Raw genomic sequence first — 15,931 nt, 5'->3', positions numbered from 1 at the left:
CGGGGGTTGTTTTTGTCCCCAACAGACCTAAAAGACCATTTAAGTGATCAATACTGCTTTCTTCTGTTTTGCTTATGGTTGCAGTAACAAGGCATTAGTAAGTTGTGGGCACCTATTGTTTGCTGAGTGGCCCTCTTTTCTGTGCAGTCTCTAAAGCTCAGGCTTGGCGGGCAGGGCAGCGTCACAGACATGTTTCCATGTTATATTTGTAGTTTTTGCTCTTGGTGCATGGCGTTGTGATAGAAAGCATGATTTTCATTCAGTCCCTTCTCCTCTTCCCATAACAGAATCATCATTTCAATCATTATGTTATCAAAGCTTTCTACAGAGCCCTGTGTTCTGCTGTCTCTTCTCTCTTTTTTGAACTTTCCCCTCTCTCTTACATCAATCTCTCTCTTTCTCCATCCCCGTCAGCCTTCCTGTTCTCAGACATAACCGTTAGGCTGGCAAACCTTTATGTATGCGCAAGATTAGATGACAGCCTGTCATGAGCTTTTCTAATGCAGAGCCTTTGTTTTTCTTTGTTTTACTTGGCTCATGGTAAACTCTTCATAGTCAGTTGTCTCCTCACAACCAGATCACTGAACAATGTAGAATAAAATTTGATGCTTGATTAAAAAAAATCTAATTTCAACATCTGTTTTTTCTACCTTATTTTTATTATATTTCTTGTATTATCAAGGGTCTCATCATGCATACACAATAGACTGCATTTGGCTACCAAATCTTATGCATTAGTTTGTACCGTAGTATGCTGGCTGTACATGCCTTGCACAGCAGTAACAGTCATAATGTACAATAACAGCTTGAGAACAGGTCCACATCTCATTGCATTATGTGCATTTGTGCACTACAGTGCACAGTGTTAATAACATAGTAAATGATATACTGCCTCTTTCTATATATATGTAGGTCTGTGTAATGCAGTGTTTGGATTGTGTGTGTTCTCTCCCCAGTACATGAGTAAAGTGGAGCCTTGGTGTAAGGCATGCGGTGAAGGAGAGCTGCCCTCTGAACTCCAGGATCTGGAAGACACCATCCACCATCACCAGGGACTATATGAGCACATCACCACCGCTTACTCAGAGGTCAATACACACGGTCACTCACACTCAAACTGAAACTACACACACAGACACACCCACGCCCAAGCGTGCAAAACAAATGTATATGCAAATAATGCCAACTCTGCAAGACACAAAATGCGACTGCAAATGATCCGAACGAATTTATCATGTATTCAAAATATACACACAGTCAGTCAGCACAGTCCGAACTCTCTGAACAATCCACCCATTTGTCATAAGATGACATGAAATAAAGCCAGTGATGGAAATGAATGTACAGCAAGACTTAAAAGAGCTTATTCACTGCTTCTAGGCAAATAATATAAAAGTTCACAGTCAAATTTACACAATATATGACATGAAACAGAGGTTGTAGTCCTCTTCAAATGTAGTTTCTATGCAAATTGCAAATGTGAACAGTAGTTCCATAAATTAGGACTCCTGTATATTATTGAAAACTGACCCACTTTTTTTAAGATTTTAGCAAAGACAATGACTAGATTACTGTGTATTGAGTCTGAATAAATCTGTTAACTTAATCAATGGCATTTGCAGTTGAACTAATAGATTTAGTTATTGTTTTACTGACTTAAGTTGATGAAGTTTTTCAATATGTCAAACTGGTCACCTTTTACAGGTAAGCCAGGATGGGAAGTCTCTTTTGGACAAACTGCAGCGACCTTTGACCCCAGGAAGTGCTGATTCCTTGATGGCATCGGCTAACTACTCCAAGGCCGTACACCACGTCCTAGACATCATCCATGAGGTGCTGCATCACCAGAGGCAGCTGGAAAACATCTGGCAGCATCGCAAAGTCCGTCTGCACCAACGGCTGCAGCTGTGTGTCTTTCAGCAGGATGTACAGCAAGTAAGAGACACCTACAGACAATAGTATAGGCTAAGGGACGTGCTGTCTCATCAAGTGTTTCAATTAACTACCCTTCACATTAAAGCTGGCCCCCCTGTTGTTGAGTTAGGCTGGCATTGCTGTAAAAAGACATTTTTACTAGCAGCAGTACTTATGTATACTGCATCCGCACTTGATAAATAAAAATGAGGAAACAGTTGCATTATACAAGCATTAGGTAAAGTGAATTGCCACTCATGCGTTTCGTGTTCTTGTCTTATTGTTTTGTTAATGGTCATAAAGATCCAATAAGTCTCTGTTGTGTTGCAGAGGGATATTCTGCAAGCGTTCCATACTGTAGAGCAGACGGTGTGATATTAAGATATAATAGAATCAGCTCTAGCTTCAGAGCGTTTTTTCACTTCCTCCTGGGTTTTCACAGTTAGTCTCCATCTCTCTCTGTGACTGTCTGGATGGCAGAGCTCTTAGATCAAATCTACTGAGTTGGTGTTTGGTGTCATCTCTGCGTTTCTAGCCTTTGGGCATGAACTCTTCTCTGCCTCTCTGCCCCCTCCCTCCTTCTCGCTCTCTGTCTTGCTGTATCTCTGTGCTTCTGTCTTCCCCCTCTGCCATCCACTCTTTCCTTACCCATTTCTCTTGGTAGTGGTTTCCATGGTGATACAATTTACTGTCACATAAAGTGTCGAGGGCATTGTGCACGTGTTTGTCCCATCGAAATATTCGCTCAGAGACCTTGAAAGCATCATGAAAATCCCTTTCATTACCCCACATAGAAACAGATGAAGTATGGCCATCTGTTTAATAGATAATAAGGTAATTATGTACAAAGATTTATAGCTAATCTCATCCACAGTGGAAATGTTGACACTTACCACTGCTCTGGATTTCTTTTTAGGCTAAAGCTAATTGACCACACTTGTGTAATTTAAATATGACAGACTGCAGATGGAGGAAAAGAGTAAAGAAAGGAGGGATGAGCGGAGGGGGAGAGGGGTGAGGGAGAGAGAGAGAGATGACATCTAGAGACCACTGTAACTCTAATGTGATCTGAATACAGCCATTCCAGCCAATTGTGCACCCCCTACTGCTCAAAAATGATACTGCACTCAATGTACAGTTACTCTGTGTAGTTGTGCGCATTTTAACTGCTGCTGTATTTGTATGTGTGTGCTTCAGGTGCTGGACTGGATAGAAAACCATGGCGAGGCCTTCCTCAGCAAACACACTGGGGTTGGGAAGTCGTTGCACAGAGCCAGAGCTCTACAGAAGAGACATGAAGACTTTGAAGAGGTTGCACAGGTGAGTTTTAAAAGTAATGATTTTGGAAAAAGTCTGTGTCAAAGCAAAGCAGTCCTTCATCCTGTGACATACTTTTTCCTCTTGGCATGAAATGCACATCTTTATGACAAAAAAAACATAAAGTTGCATCCCGTTATAAAAACATCAAACAGATGTTGCTCCAATTTCAGTGCAGTTCATAGAGACTAAAGAGTCAAGTATGTGAGATATGCTTTCTGTTATCGTTTCAGAACACCTACACCAATGCTGACAAGTTGCTGGAGGCAGCAGAGCAGCTGGCACAGACCGGAGAGTGTGACCCAGAGGAAATTTACCAGGCTGCCCACCAGCTCGAGGATCGCATCCAGGACTTTGTGCGACGCGTCGAGCAGCGCAAAGTCCTGCTGGACATGTCTGTTGCCTTCCACACACATGTCAAAGAGGTGTGTACTTCCTCTCCTCTAATTAGCCCTTTTTGCTACATTGATTTCACTCCTGCTTTATCTAAAGCTAAAGTTTAAGCTGCTGGTAGGCCTACTGTATGATGTCAGGAACCATTAAGGTTATCAATTGATTGATCACTTGCCAGCTTTTCATCATATGGAGGAATGATGGGGAAAAGCTTTCTCATGTCTTTGTCCACATTACATTCTCGTCATTCTTTGCTCTTGCCTCTCACTAATCGCCACATTAATATCTTAAAAGGATGGGAAATTCCTCTATAATGGTTACCATTTTAGACTAGGTCTAACAATGGCAATCCAAGGGCCATTTTGAACTAAAAAAGCACCCAGAGAGTGGATACCTCCAGCAGGGCTGCATGATGCTTTTAAATTGTAAAATTGTTGTTAAGACCTGTGTCAAAAACATCACACAGTCTTCTATGTTCGGACTTACACAAGGACAATTTTAAGCGAGTCACTGTCATGTCAGTCAATTTATCATGTTTCTGTAGTGCAGCCTAGAGGTGAAATGCCATTGAATTAGCAGGATTGATTACAATTTATTTTTTTATTTCTTAACTTTCATTTGATCACAGTAGCAAACTGTGTTCAGTTGTTATTGCACTTTATCTCTAATGGAGATGCTTATACTGTATATCACACCCTTTTTACATCTGCCAAATCAAAAGTAACCAGAGATGATTTTGTGTGTGTGTGTGTGTGTGTGTGTGTGTGTGTGTGTGTGTGTGTGTGTGTGTGTGTGTGTGTGTGTGTGTGTGTGTGTGTGTGTGTGTGTTCTCCTCATGCAAACATCTGTGCTTTCCTGACCTTCTGTTTACACAAATTAAAGGCAACCTGCCCTCTTCACTGTGACAATGACAATCATGCCTTTTATCTTTCTTATTGTCATTTACCGTATCCCTTGAAAGATAAATAAAGAACACGCAAACTACACAGTACATGAAAGGAATCTGTATGTGCGGTGTGGATGCGGTGCTAATCACTGTGCCACTCCCTTAATTGCTCTCACAGTGTTATGGTAATATGAAAGTCATACACTGTGCGTCTTTGACGGTCAAAATTAACCTCTCCACACTGACAGAGCGCTGTGCTCTGCATGTGTTAACACTACATCCTGTTTACATAGACTCATAGAGACAGTCAGGGCCATGGCGTTATTAATGAAGCTAGTCTTTAATGTCCATATGGACTAATCTCCTTCATCCCATCTGTCAGCTCACACTGGTGCAGGTCACTGTGTGTGTATGCGTGTGTGAGCGTGAGCACATGTGAGCCCGTGTATGTGTGTGCCTTTATGTGCGCGTGCCTGTGGAGCTTCATCTGCACTGGTTGTACACAAAGTCACTTCAGATAAAAGGCGTCATCTCTCTCTTGTAATTTCAGTATTGTTCATGAATCTACATTTAAATCCAAAAAGCAAAGGGAAAGCCATTGGGTTGCCTAGTTGGCAAAAGGGGCTGTGACTCCCTATTTGAAAATGTCCCTAATATTTTGTATTGGGTACCATGCTGCACGTGAAAACCAAGCTTCCACCAAACATTGAAAATCATTGTCCAACCTTGTCTAAAATGAGCTCCCACCAGACTTTATAACAAACAGTTTGTGCTACCAAAATGCTCATTCAGCCATTTGCGGATAAACAGCGTTTATATAGATCTCAGGTATAATGTAACATACTGTATGTTCCTAAGTGGATGATGGTTACAATACTAGAAGTAGACATGTTTTTGAGTAGGCAGTGTGAGTGTTAGACAAACCGTAGGTGCCAGGGTCTCTCTCCTGCAGCCTGGATGGTGTGCCAGGGCTTAAGTGCGCTGAGCCAACTCACCCAGATGGCTAATCTGTTACAAAGATGACCATTCACAAAACACCAGCTTTGAGCAGGACCGGTTGGATTTGATTTCTGCCGCCCATATTCTGTCTGTCCATTTGGCAGCTTGTCTAGCGATCCTTACATCTGTGTTTAACTCACTGTGTGTCTGCCCCACCCCCCTTCAGCATGTGTACTCTGCTCAGAACAGGGCTGTTTGGTTTCTTCCTGCTTCTTTTCTCTGCTCTCGGAGGAGCACCCTCCATGATGCAGCATTTTAACTGGCTTGCCTTTCTTGTCCATCACTCTTAGCTGTGGACGTGGTTGGAGGAGCTTCAGAAGGAACTGCTGGATGATGTGTACGCGGAGTCGGTGGAAGCAGTGCAGGACCTGATCAAGCGTTTCGGCCAGCAGCAGCAGACCACCCTGCAGGCTACTGTCAATGTCATCAAGGAGGGAGAGGACCTCATACAACAGCTCAGGTGTATTATTAATACATGCATATTGTAATATATAATATACACTAGGGTAAGGCATACTCAGTAAATGCCAGAACTAAGGTACCATCAAGTTTTTCTTTGACTTCCTCAGGGATGTCTCCACAAACAGTCAATAACATAAATAAACTGTACCTGTAACTTCTCTGTATTTGACCTCCCTCCACAGAGACTCAGCCATCTCGAGCAACAAGACTCCCCACAACAGCTCCATGGCGCACATCGAGAGCGTGCTGCAGCAGCTGGACGAGGCCCAGGGCCAGATGGAGGAGCTGTTCCAGGAAAGAAAGATCAAACTGGAGCTCTTCCTCCAGCTCCGCATCTTTGAGAGGGACGCCATCGATGTGAGTAGACGGAGCTCAGTGTGTGATGAATGTTTATTTTTGTTTTGTCTTGCAATGTTCAGGCCAAAGTGTGACTGAGAAAGACAGGAAGTGTAGAAGATGTGGTATGAGGGTTGCAAGCTGTTGAAAAAAAGAGGTTCATTTATGAGCACGAAAAAATGTCAGAGCCAGAATTTTTACACATACAGACAGGATGATGGTGGTGGGTGAAAGGGAGACATTAAGGTTTAAAGCAGATGAAGATGAAGAGTGGAGGTGAAAATAAAATGGCAAGTTAAAGGAACATGACAGACACAAATGTACCAAATTGATCCTTTTGTTTCGTTTTGTTTTAGTCGCTTAGGAGGTTTTTTTTCCTTTAAAAGATGAGTTACAGGTGGCGAGGGACACACTGTAAAACCAAAACGACTGTGACTCTGAGCTGATGGACCGTTACACCGTAAACGGGAGATTCAGTCCTGTAGCGAGGACTCCCGCTGGCTCAAAGCTTGGTTGAATTCACAGCGATACTCTCACATGTGCTACATTAAAGAAGTATTTAGTTCCACTTGACGCATCTCAGCCACAGACTCATTCCAATTTTGTTTCCCCCTCCCCACCCAGCAATTGGCTACATTGTATCCTCTAATTCCTTAATGTCCCACTGTGACAGCGAATGCTTTTCTCAGCTGGTGCTCAGACATGATAACTGTTCTTTTCAAATATTATTTTATGTGGCTCGTGATGTTTGCCATGGCTGTCGAATCAGATATGTTGAGCCACACAATGTTGACAGATGAATTACAGTCACTGTGGAAGCAGAAGCTTAGAGCAGAGATACAGGCTCAAATCCAGCAAGTCAAAAAGAACGCTTGTGGAAAGTAATCGTGGCAAGCGTGATGAATGGAAGTGTCCAATAATAAACCCGTCACCAGTGTGATGTAAGAACAGCACTGCTTTGATCTCAACAACTATCAGACGGATTGCCACGAGATTTGGTGCAGATGTCCACGGCAGCAAGAGGATGTTTCCTGTAGCACAACCAGCAGGTCACAGTTTTAACTTATCCTGTCAAATATCTCAATATCTGCTTGATGGCTCAAAAGCCTCCTGGTGCCCAGAGGATGAATCTTACTGACTTTGGTGATCCCCTGAGTGGACTGTCCAAACAACTGTTCTGTGGATTACTGTGAAATTTGTTAGGTCCCTCTCAGAATGACTTCGAATCATTTTAGTGATCCTCTAACACCATTATCATGTAGAAATTGTCCAATATGTTGGTTTATACCTGCAAAACTAATGACATGCTGTAGTTTTTGTTTGGTGCTAACATTAGCATGCTAACACTCCGAGCTAAGATGTGTTACTGTTAAGCAAGAGGCACCGCTCTGGTACGGAAACCCAGATTGTTTATCCCCCTGTGCTCTGAAAGAAATGAGTATGCATTTGTTACGCTTCATGTTAAAGATTTAAATCCACAAAATGCATGTCAGCATCAGTTAAATGCCTGCCAAACCTGATTTTACAAATGCATGTCATTTCAGGCCCTTTATACGTGTCAATGTTCAGATGGTTATATAATGATTATTATGTTTCTATTAATACTCGGAACATTTGCTTAACCTTTCCTGCTATTGTAAGATAGATTTGCAAGACACCATCGTGATAAGCCTAAGTAGAAGACTGCTGATCATAATAATACTCCTTGAAAACTATAGTATAGATATGTATGCCCATGGACAAATTGTCCTCCGCTGTGAGCTAAGAGAGGTTTTGTGGTTGGTGTGATGTCTTTAAGTCTCACTTTAGCTCTGCGTGTCAAGTCAGGGATGGTGGTGAATCTGCTAATCTCTCATGTTGAACACTGAAGTACGCCCACACATAGACAGAGGATTAATATGACACAGTGCTTGAGCATGAAGATGGGTGGAGGAGGCATTTGTTTTCCCTCGTCTCCCACACACACGCACGCACATGCACTGCGACACTCCCTCCTGGCTTGAACGGGTGTGAGTGTGTGTGTGTTTGAGGTGAGGGCACTGGGTTGAGGTGAGACACACAGATGTCTCACAGCGCTTTCTTCTCTGACGATAAGACCTGTATCACTGCAGACCGACTAGAGACGTTGTCAAAGAGGAGACTTATGTCCTCTGTTAGTTAGCTTTCACGGTGTTGGTAGCTGAGGGAGATGGTCTTTTTGCACACAGAGGGCATTTTACTCAACTGTAAGAGGAGAGGAGAGCAGAGAGCAAATGAGTCTTTGGTAAGTTTGTACTTTGTTGGCAGATCTTTAAAATGATCATACTGGTTAGACAGGTTGTTATATTATTCTGCAAAGAAAAGGCTTGATAAGGTTACTCTATGTGCTAGCCAAGAAAGTCACTGTCTGTACAGAGGAGAGCTGAGTGGATTTGTGTGAATCCAAACTCCAGGAGCACCTTTCCCTAAGGCAAGCACACTTTTCTATATGGAGAAAGAATTCTATTGAAAAGTAAGTTTACCTACTTTTTGTATTATGAAATAGACTTTAATGTTTTGTGTTCTCTTTATGGTTTTGAATCATAGAGAAAAGTATTTTAATTGATTTGTAATGAACTTTGTTCAAGACTTAACGTGCATTCACCAGAGGTTGTCTCCATGGCCTGAGCCTTGTCTGAACCAGGTTTGAGAAGACAGTGTTTATGTACTTGCTTCCAAGAGAGCTCAGCAGGTCTCTTACAGTCTGACCTCCCTGCTGTGCTGGCTGAATATGTGGCAAGTCTCTGTCTTTGAGCAGAAGGTGTCCTGCTATTACACTCACTCCGTGATCGAAGAATAGGGACAAACTGAGCAGTAACACACACTGAGAGAGCGCAGAGAAATTGGAGGTGCATATGGATGATCCTGAGTTATTGGACTTGACTGTGTCTTGCTGATGTTTGGACCTCATAAGGTGAAAAGGAGAGAGACGGCTGGTGCAGGTGAATGTGTGATCGTTACTTACGGTGCACTCCATCCATCTCACCACATTGTGTGACGGGAATCTGTGTTCTTCTCATCACAGGGGCTGGAAACACTGCCTACATTTACCAGAACGCACAGCATTTTTTTCAGTGTCCGATATTTGCTTCATTGAGTAGCTACAGATAGCAGCTATGCAAGCCATTTTTGGCAGACCACATTGACTGATACCCTACATTGCGTGACTAGAACATATTAAATTGTAGAAATATCTCGGGGCCATATGACATATTTTTCCTTTTGGCATTTGTGGTTTCATTCATTTTATCCTTGAGGAAAGTTCAGAGCCTCTGTTGTTGTACAGCGGAAAAGAATTCAAAACAAATCAAAGTTACTCAGTCACTGGTTGCTGTTGTTTGGAGGTAAACCTCCAGAATAAATACTAATGGCTATCTTGTTCCCTGTGGCTTGACTTGATTGACTATGTGGTGAGGGTTAGAGTGAAACACAGTGTAACCTACTCAGTGAAACAGAATGGAAGAGAGAAATCATAAGCAACAGAGAATTAAAGATTTGCTGAGAGTTCACACTTTATGTGGATTCACTCTTCCTAAATCTGACTTCAGTGTACACTTAAAACTGATTTTCTGTTTGCATTTCATTTGTCCTAACACTTCGGAGCAGTTGCCAGCTATTCCCCGGTGTTCATTAAATGTTGCATATGACAAATAGCATAATGATACACCGCCTGCAGTAAATTGCTGTTGCTGAAATGCTTCACCATCCTTTGCCAAGCTTCAGCAGTGCATACTGCTGCTGCACTGTGTATCAAACCTCTATCTGTAGCACTCTTGGATAGGATTGTATCAGTTCTAGCGTGGGGAAGTACCTGAGAGATGGAACAACTTAAAAATAGCAAGGCCTGAGAGAAATATCTCATACAGATATTCAGTGTCACAGCAGGAATCTTCTCACTGAACTATTGCTTTTATCTTGTCTTTGACACATCAGATTACAGACATGTCCTCTGTCCTTTTCTAATCTCTTACTGCTGGTATCACTGTTCACTTGTCTCCTGCATTGAAACTCTCTGGACTTCCCTTTTCTAAGCCCATTCACTTTGTTTTCCACATTGCTTTGAGGTGTGCTGAGGCGCCATGTATCAGTCTTTGAATTGAAGAGGACAGCTGCCAAAGCATCTCATTTTCATTTTCATTTATGTGCACAGATCAGATTTTACCACTGTTGACTGCATGACATATTCCCACCTCTTACATGTAATTCTCATAGACAGCCAGTTGTCAGGGCACGGTAACTCCACACGTTTCGAACTGACACATTCTTAACATTCGTTTATAGGGTTACAGCACAGCTGAACGTACAAACAGGTACTAAGTTCATGCCGTTTAAGGAACTTCCAACTTTCGGTCATGTCGCTAAAGTCGATAATAGCATGAGCGCGGAAACTTGATCAGTTTTGTCTTTCATGAATCATGTCCTGCAATTCAAGTTTTGATTTGACACATAGAAAAAGGGATTATTAAATGTGCAGCTCAATTATGATAAAATATGCTGCATTATACTTCTTACAACTGTAATTAATCTGTTTGTAGTAATAGTCTGATTTAAATAAAGACCCGATTCTCACTTCACTTTCATTAAATAAACCCTCGGCCACTATTTGACAATTTACAGTAACTCTGTACGCAAGAGGAGAGTCAATTCTTAAAGTAAAACTAGACTAGGAAGCATGTTTGTTTTTTAAAAAAAAAGAAAAAAAAACGCTGACAGACAGAGCTGGTGCCAGGATCAAGGTGCCCCTGGTATCATGATTCAGTGTGTGTGGGCAGTCAGAGACAAGCGCTGACATTTCAGTACATCTGCTTTACCAGCCGTGCATCACCAGTGTAATATGTTATCTGTTATTATGGCAGTCAGTTTAAGGTGCCTGGTTACAGCGATTAAACTGTCTGACTTTGTGATCAAAATTCTCTTAATCATGAATTTATGTTGATAATTAAATGGCTGTGCTGGTGAGAGTAGTTGTTGGAGGCATCTTGTTGTCTTAGCAGTGCGATATTTGCACCATATGACCACGGCTGCGAGTTCAGCCAGGGACCTCTGCCGTGCAGCTTTTGACAGTCAAAAATGGCAGAAATCTCAGTCCTTTTCACGAATGAGTAATGAGTTTTTTTATGTCTCCAATTTTATCTGTCATTTAGCTCTTCTTCATGTCTCACTCTCTCTGTCCCGGTCCCTCCTCTCAGATCATCTCAGACCTCGAGTCATGGAACGAGGAACTGTCCCAGCAGATGAGTGACTTTGACACAGAGGACCTGACGCTGGCCGAGCAGAGGCTACAGCATCATGCAGACAAGGCGCTTACTATGAACAACCTCACCTTTGACGTCATCCACCAGGGACAGGAGTTGCTGCAGTATGTCACAGAGGTCCAGGCGTCAGGTGAGTGAGGGGAAAGACTCTTCCTGAAGAAGGGTACAGAACTCCCAGATGCTAAAATGAATCTGATGGAAGTACACATTCAGTTTAACTTGATTTGCAAATAGCGGAAATGCGTGGGCTGGATATGTTGGAAGCTAATGAGTGAGTGGAATGGGAGGCAGATCTGTTTTTACCAGGCAGATTGTGCCTCTTAATCTGTAAGAGTCATGTTCACTGTCGGCTTAAACTGCTGTTGGACAGCACACACTCACAGATGTTAACTTTGGTCACCTTTGGGGACATTATATAGACTTCCATTCATCTCCTGGACATTTACCGTAACCCTAACCACATGCATTAGTTACCTAAACCTCACCTTAACCCACTCCTAAGCCTTTACCACTGACCCAAAAATCAGCTGTTTTCCAACTGGGGAGTAGGGAGAAGTAGATTTTTTGGATGGCCAGGACCACGCCTCCTGTTTTTGTTGTGATGTTTCACCTCAGAGATTGTCACAGCACAAATCTGGCTGACCTTAAGCAAAAATCTGGCTCTGCAGTCAGCCAACTGCAGCACCACAGCGAGCGACGTGGCTACCTTAATGATAGTAGATATTCATGAGCTTCCTCTGTAACTTGCCTCGGGACAACAATTATTTAGCAGGGCCACGCTTGCAACTGGCATCACCAATATGCTGACGTGGAGTGCAGGATTAAATGTGAGTACAGATTATGCTAATGCTAAATTTGTCATAAAGGTTTGTGCTGAAAGACGTTGTTTAGTCAGCTTCCACAAGAGCAGCGTTTCACTGTCTGCGTGGCTTTCCGTCCTGAAAAATCCCAAGCTGTCTGTGCGATGCATGAATAATTTTAAAATGTGAAATCTATATCCAGAGTACATTCATAAAATACATATTTTTATACCTCCCTCTATTTCCATGTAGACTATATGGATTCAGCACATGGCAGAGATGCGTGCAGCATTATTAAATGCTCCTTTGTTCGATACCCATTTGTCAGTACGAATAAGTGATTATTGATTGCATTTAGAAGAAACACAGACATGAACAGATATTAAAGAAGAAAGATTGTTACCGGCTCGACAATAAAGTGCCTGTTGGCATTTCAGGTGTGGAGCTGTTGTGCGACAGAGATGTGGACATGGCCACACGAGTCCAGGACCTGCTGGAGTTTCTCCACGAGAAGCAGCAGGAGTTGGACCTGGCGGCAGAGCAGCACAGGAGACATCTGGAGCAGTGTGTCCAATTAAGGCATCTACAGGCTGAAGTCAAACAGGTATGCACTTGAAGAAGAAAGAAGAAAAGGACAAGAGGGTATAACAAGGCTAGGCAGTGATACAACAGGAAAGCAGTGATTGGAAGGTGAGATTTTGGAAGAGAAGCTACGAAAGGAGACAGAAAACTACTTCTATCATATTTTATTCACGCAAAACAAAAGGTGGAAGCTCGTGAATGTGCTTGTATGATTGCTGCATTACAGAAATAAACACAGCTACGGCAACCTGTGATGCTTTTTTCTTCCTGAGACCAAAGTCTAACTGATATTTGGAAAGCCATTCTGACAATTTATTGCTACAGCGTACCATGAAATTGCAGCAGAGAGTGTTGAGGGGTTAAAAAGCTACTGTGTGCTCTGTCTGTACATGACCATGGGTAGATGAGTCATCCTGTGTCAACAACCTCTCTCTCCCTCCTCTTTTTTCTCTCGCTGTGTTTCTGTATCTCTCGCTGACTTTGGGGGATAGTCAGAGCGATACAGTATGGCTGGATGTTCTGCCAAGGTTTGAAGAAAGGAGGGAGATAAATAGTAATTCAGGGCAAAAGAAGACAAATGAGGCAGACAGAACTGGACTTCATAGGAAGGGAAAAGAGCTTAGCTTATTGTTGCGTCAGCGAAGAGCACATCAACGAGCGATTGTCTCCCAATATTCATTCAGTAGTTAAATATAATCACAGCAAGAAAATTGTGTGGCATTTGCAATACAGCCTGGTGATATGTTCAAAGCAAAACAAAAACAAACATAGAGCCAATCTTCATAACTAGGCTGCCCACAGCCGAGTAACAACAGGCTTTACGTTTCAACTCGCGCTACAATGAATAAGATATGGGAACAAAAGTGGTGGCAGATATGAAATTGAGATAAACAAAATTATACCCAGAGGGTACTGCAGCAAAACATTTCAGAGGATGCACTGCCATCACATTGATTGGACAGATCTGACAGTGTGGTGATGGCGTGATGCTGATGGGATTTTTGCTCATCTACTGACAGAGAGGCAGTGCTGTATATGCAGCTGTGGACTGATATCTCTGTGTGTTTGTGCAGCTGGTAGTGATTCATAAATTGGAACTGTCATAAGTGGAAGGTTTTAAGATGGCAAATATTTTTGAGACCGGAGATTACTGCTGCGCTACAGTTACTCTTGTTAGCATCTTTCCTCTCTTTTCGCTTCAAATGACCCAAACTAAGAAGTGGTAACTTGTTAGGACTGCTTTCCGTATGCTGTTATGAAATGACACAGATTATGAAAAGGGGTCATGGACAGAGCAAGTGTTACAACAATAAACACTGTAAGTAAAGCAGTGTGAGCTGTGGGAGTATATTATGTAAATCTAATAATCTGCCGTACCGCACTAATGAATCATACATGTACTCATTATTGCTGATGCTGCAGCTGTTTGTTCGTGCATTAGCGTTACGTCATGTGGACACGCAGCTCCTCTGATATTCATACCTGTCTTGCCCCGGGACAATGCAAGTGCAGTGGAAACAGAGGCCCCGTTGAAGCATCTGAAAAACAAGAGTCAGAGATGCGTTGCATCATCACTTTTATAGCCCATCACCCACACAGCAGGTGTGCTTGCTGAGTCAGAGAGAGAGGGAGGTGTTCTGACAGACTGTGTTTAACGTAACCCTTTGTCTAGAAGTAGGCCAAAACTTTGAGGACAATAAAAATTTGAAGTCAAGGAATTGAAGCAGGAGCAGAGTGAGGGGGGGATGAGTGAGTGTCAGGGTTAGCAGGGCAATAAAAAATCTAAAGAGACAGAAGAAGTGGAAAAGTTAGTGCACGTGAGAGAGAATATTGAAGTGGTGGAGAAAAGAAAATAATAAAGAAGAGAGACAAATCTGGGGAACAGCTTCCACCTTTTGCAAGCAGTTCATCCATTTTTGAGTTGTAGAGTAGAGTAGTGCCTAGAATCTAGTTCTTTTAAAAAATAAATAACAAAATTCCTCTGTGTGTCTGTGTGTAGGTGCTGGGTTGGATCCGGAATGGTGAGTCCATGCTGAACGCTGGTCTGATCACAGCCAGTTCGCTACAAGAAGCCGAACAGCTGCAGAAGGAACATGAACAATTCCAACATGCAATAGAGGTAAAAAAAAAAAAAAAAAAGATCCTAATCCCACTTTTTCCTTGCTTGTCTGCATTCATCTCCTCATGCTCCATTCATCATCTCCCTTGTCCTTTTCTTTTTCCACTTCTGCATCTCCTCTGCTCCGTTCAACCTTTTGCCTTTCTCCACCGCCTCCCCATCTCATCACAAGTCACACATGAAATGGAATTATGAATAACTAATATCTCTACCTCTCTCCCCCTCCTCTCTCTGGTTACCTTTCTTCTCTGTTTCCTTTCTCTTTTTACCATTGATTATGCAGGGTGCATTTCTTTTGAACCCTATCAAGCTTGGCTCATTTTAATGCAGGCCTGTGCCTGACCTACTTCTGCAGAGCGCACATACACACACACAAAGATGCACACTCAGAAGAAAGCTATGTTTATGATTATTGCTTGTGTGAGACTTGAATTTTAACAGGCATGCTGTAACTGTAGTCCCTGAAACTCAAAATTGGTCCTGCGTGGCAAGAAAAGAGCACCTGATATGGGAATGTCCTCCTTGATGCTACCCTGCAGGTGCTGCAGACACTATCAAACGTTGCAGGAAATCCTTCATTCTTCCTTTATCTCCTTCTGTTTTCCCTCATTCTAGTGCTCTGAGTCCAGCAAAGAGGAAAGCTTTATTCTCAGGCTGCCCAAAAATCACCAGATACTGTCCTTTTCTACCTCCCTATCTCATTTCCTCTCCTCCAGGACACTCCAGGAAACACAGCTATAATCAGACACTTTTTTTATTTATTTAGCCTTTCCTCCACCCTCCACCGAACTGCCCTGCAGGGCCAACAAGAAGCTGCAGACCTATTTTCAAAGCAATCATTGTAATATAG

General features: G+C 42.5%; 1 protein-coding gene across 5 annotated transcripts in view; it reads left to right on the top strand.

Annotated features, from left to right (window-relative positions):
- The window catches only part of triob (trio Rho guanine nucleotide exchange factor b), a 106,820-nt gene that overhangs the window by 57,021 nt on the left and 33,868 nt on the right, over positions 1–15,931 (top strand). For all 5 annotated transcript variants that reach the window (XR_011602326.1, XM_070965699.1, XM_070965698.1 and 2 more), the window contains exons 10-18: positions 957–1,088; positions 1,705–1,935; positions 3,112–3,234; positions 3,465–3,656; positions 5,800–5,969; positions 6,154–6,328; positions 11,515–11,710; positions 12,818–12,984; positions 14,962–15,081. Coding sequence is in view for 4 of the 5 variants with exons in the window: in XM_070965699.1 (XP_070821800.1) it covers positions 957–1,088; positions 1,705–1,935; positions 3,112–3,234; positions 3,465–3,656; positions 5,800–5,969; positions 6,154–6,328; positions 11,515–11,710; positions 12,818–12,984; positions 14,962–15,081 (1,506 nt within the window). In the remaining variant the exon portion in view is untranslated. The remainder of the gene's footprint in view (positions 1–956; positions 1,089–1,704; positions 1,936–3,111; positions 3,235–3,464; positions 3,657–5,799; positions 5,970–6,153; positions 6,329–11,514; positions 11,711–12,817; positions 12,985–14,961; positions 15,082–15,931) is intronic.

Source organism: Chaetodon trifascialis, chromosome 7 (genome assembly GCF_039877785.1).
Source record: "Chaetodon trifascialis isolate fChaTrf1 chromosome 7, fChaTrf1.hap1, whole genome shotgun sequence".
NCBI lineage: Eukaryota > Metazoa > Chordata > Actinopteri > Chaetodontiformes > Chaetodontidae > Chaetodon > Chaetodon trifascialis.
This window is presented reverse-complemented; position numbering and strand designations above follow the sequence as displayed.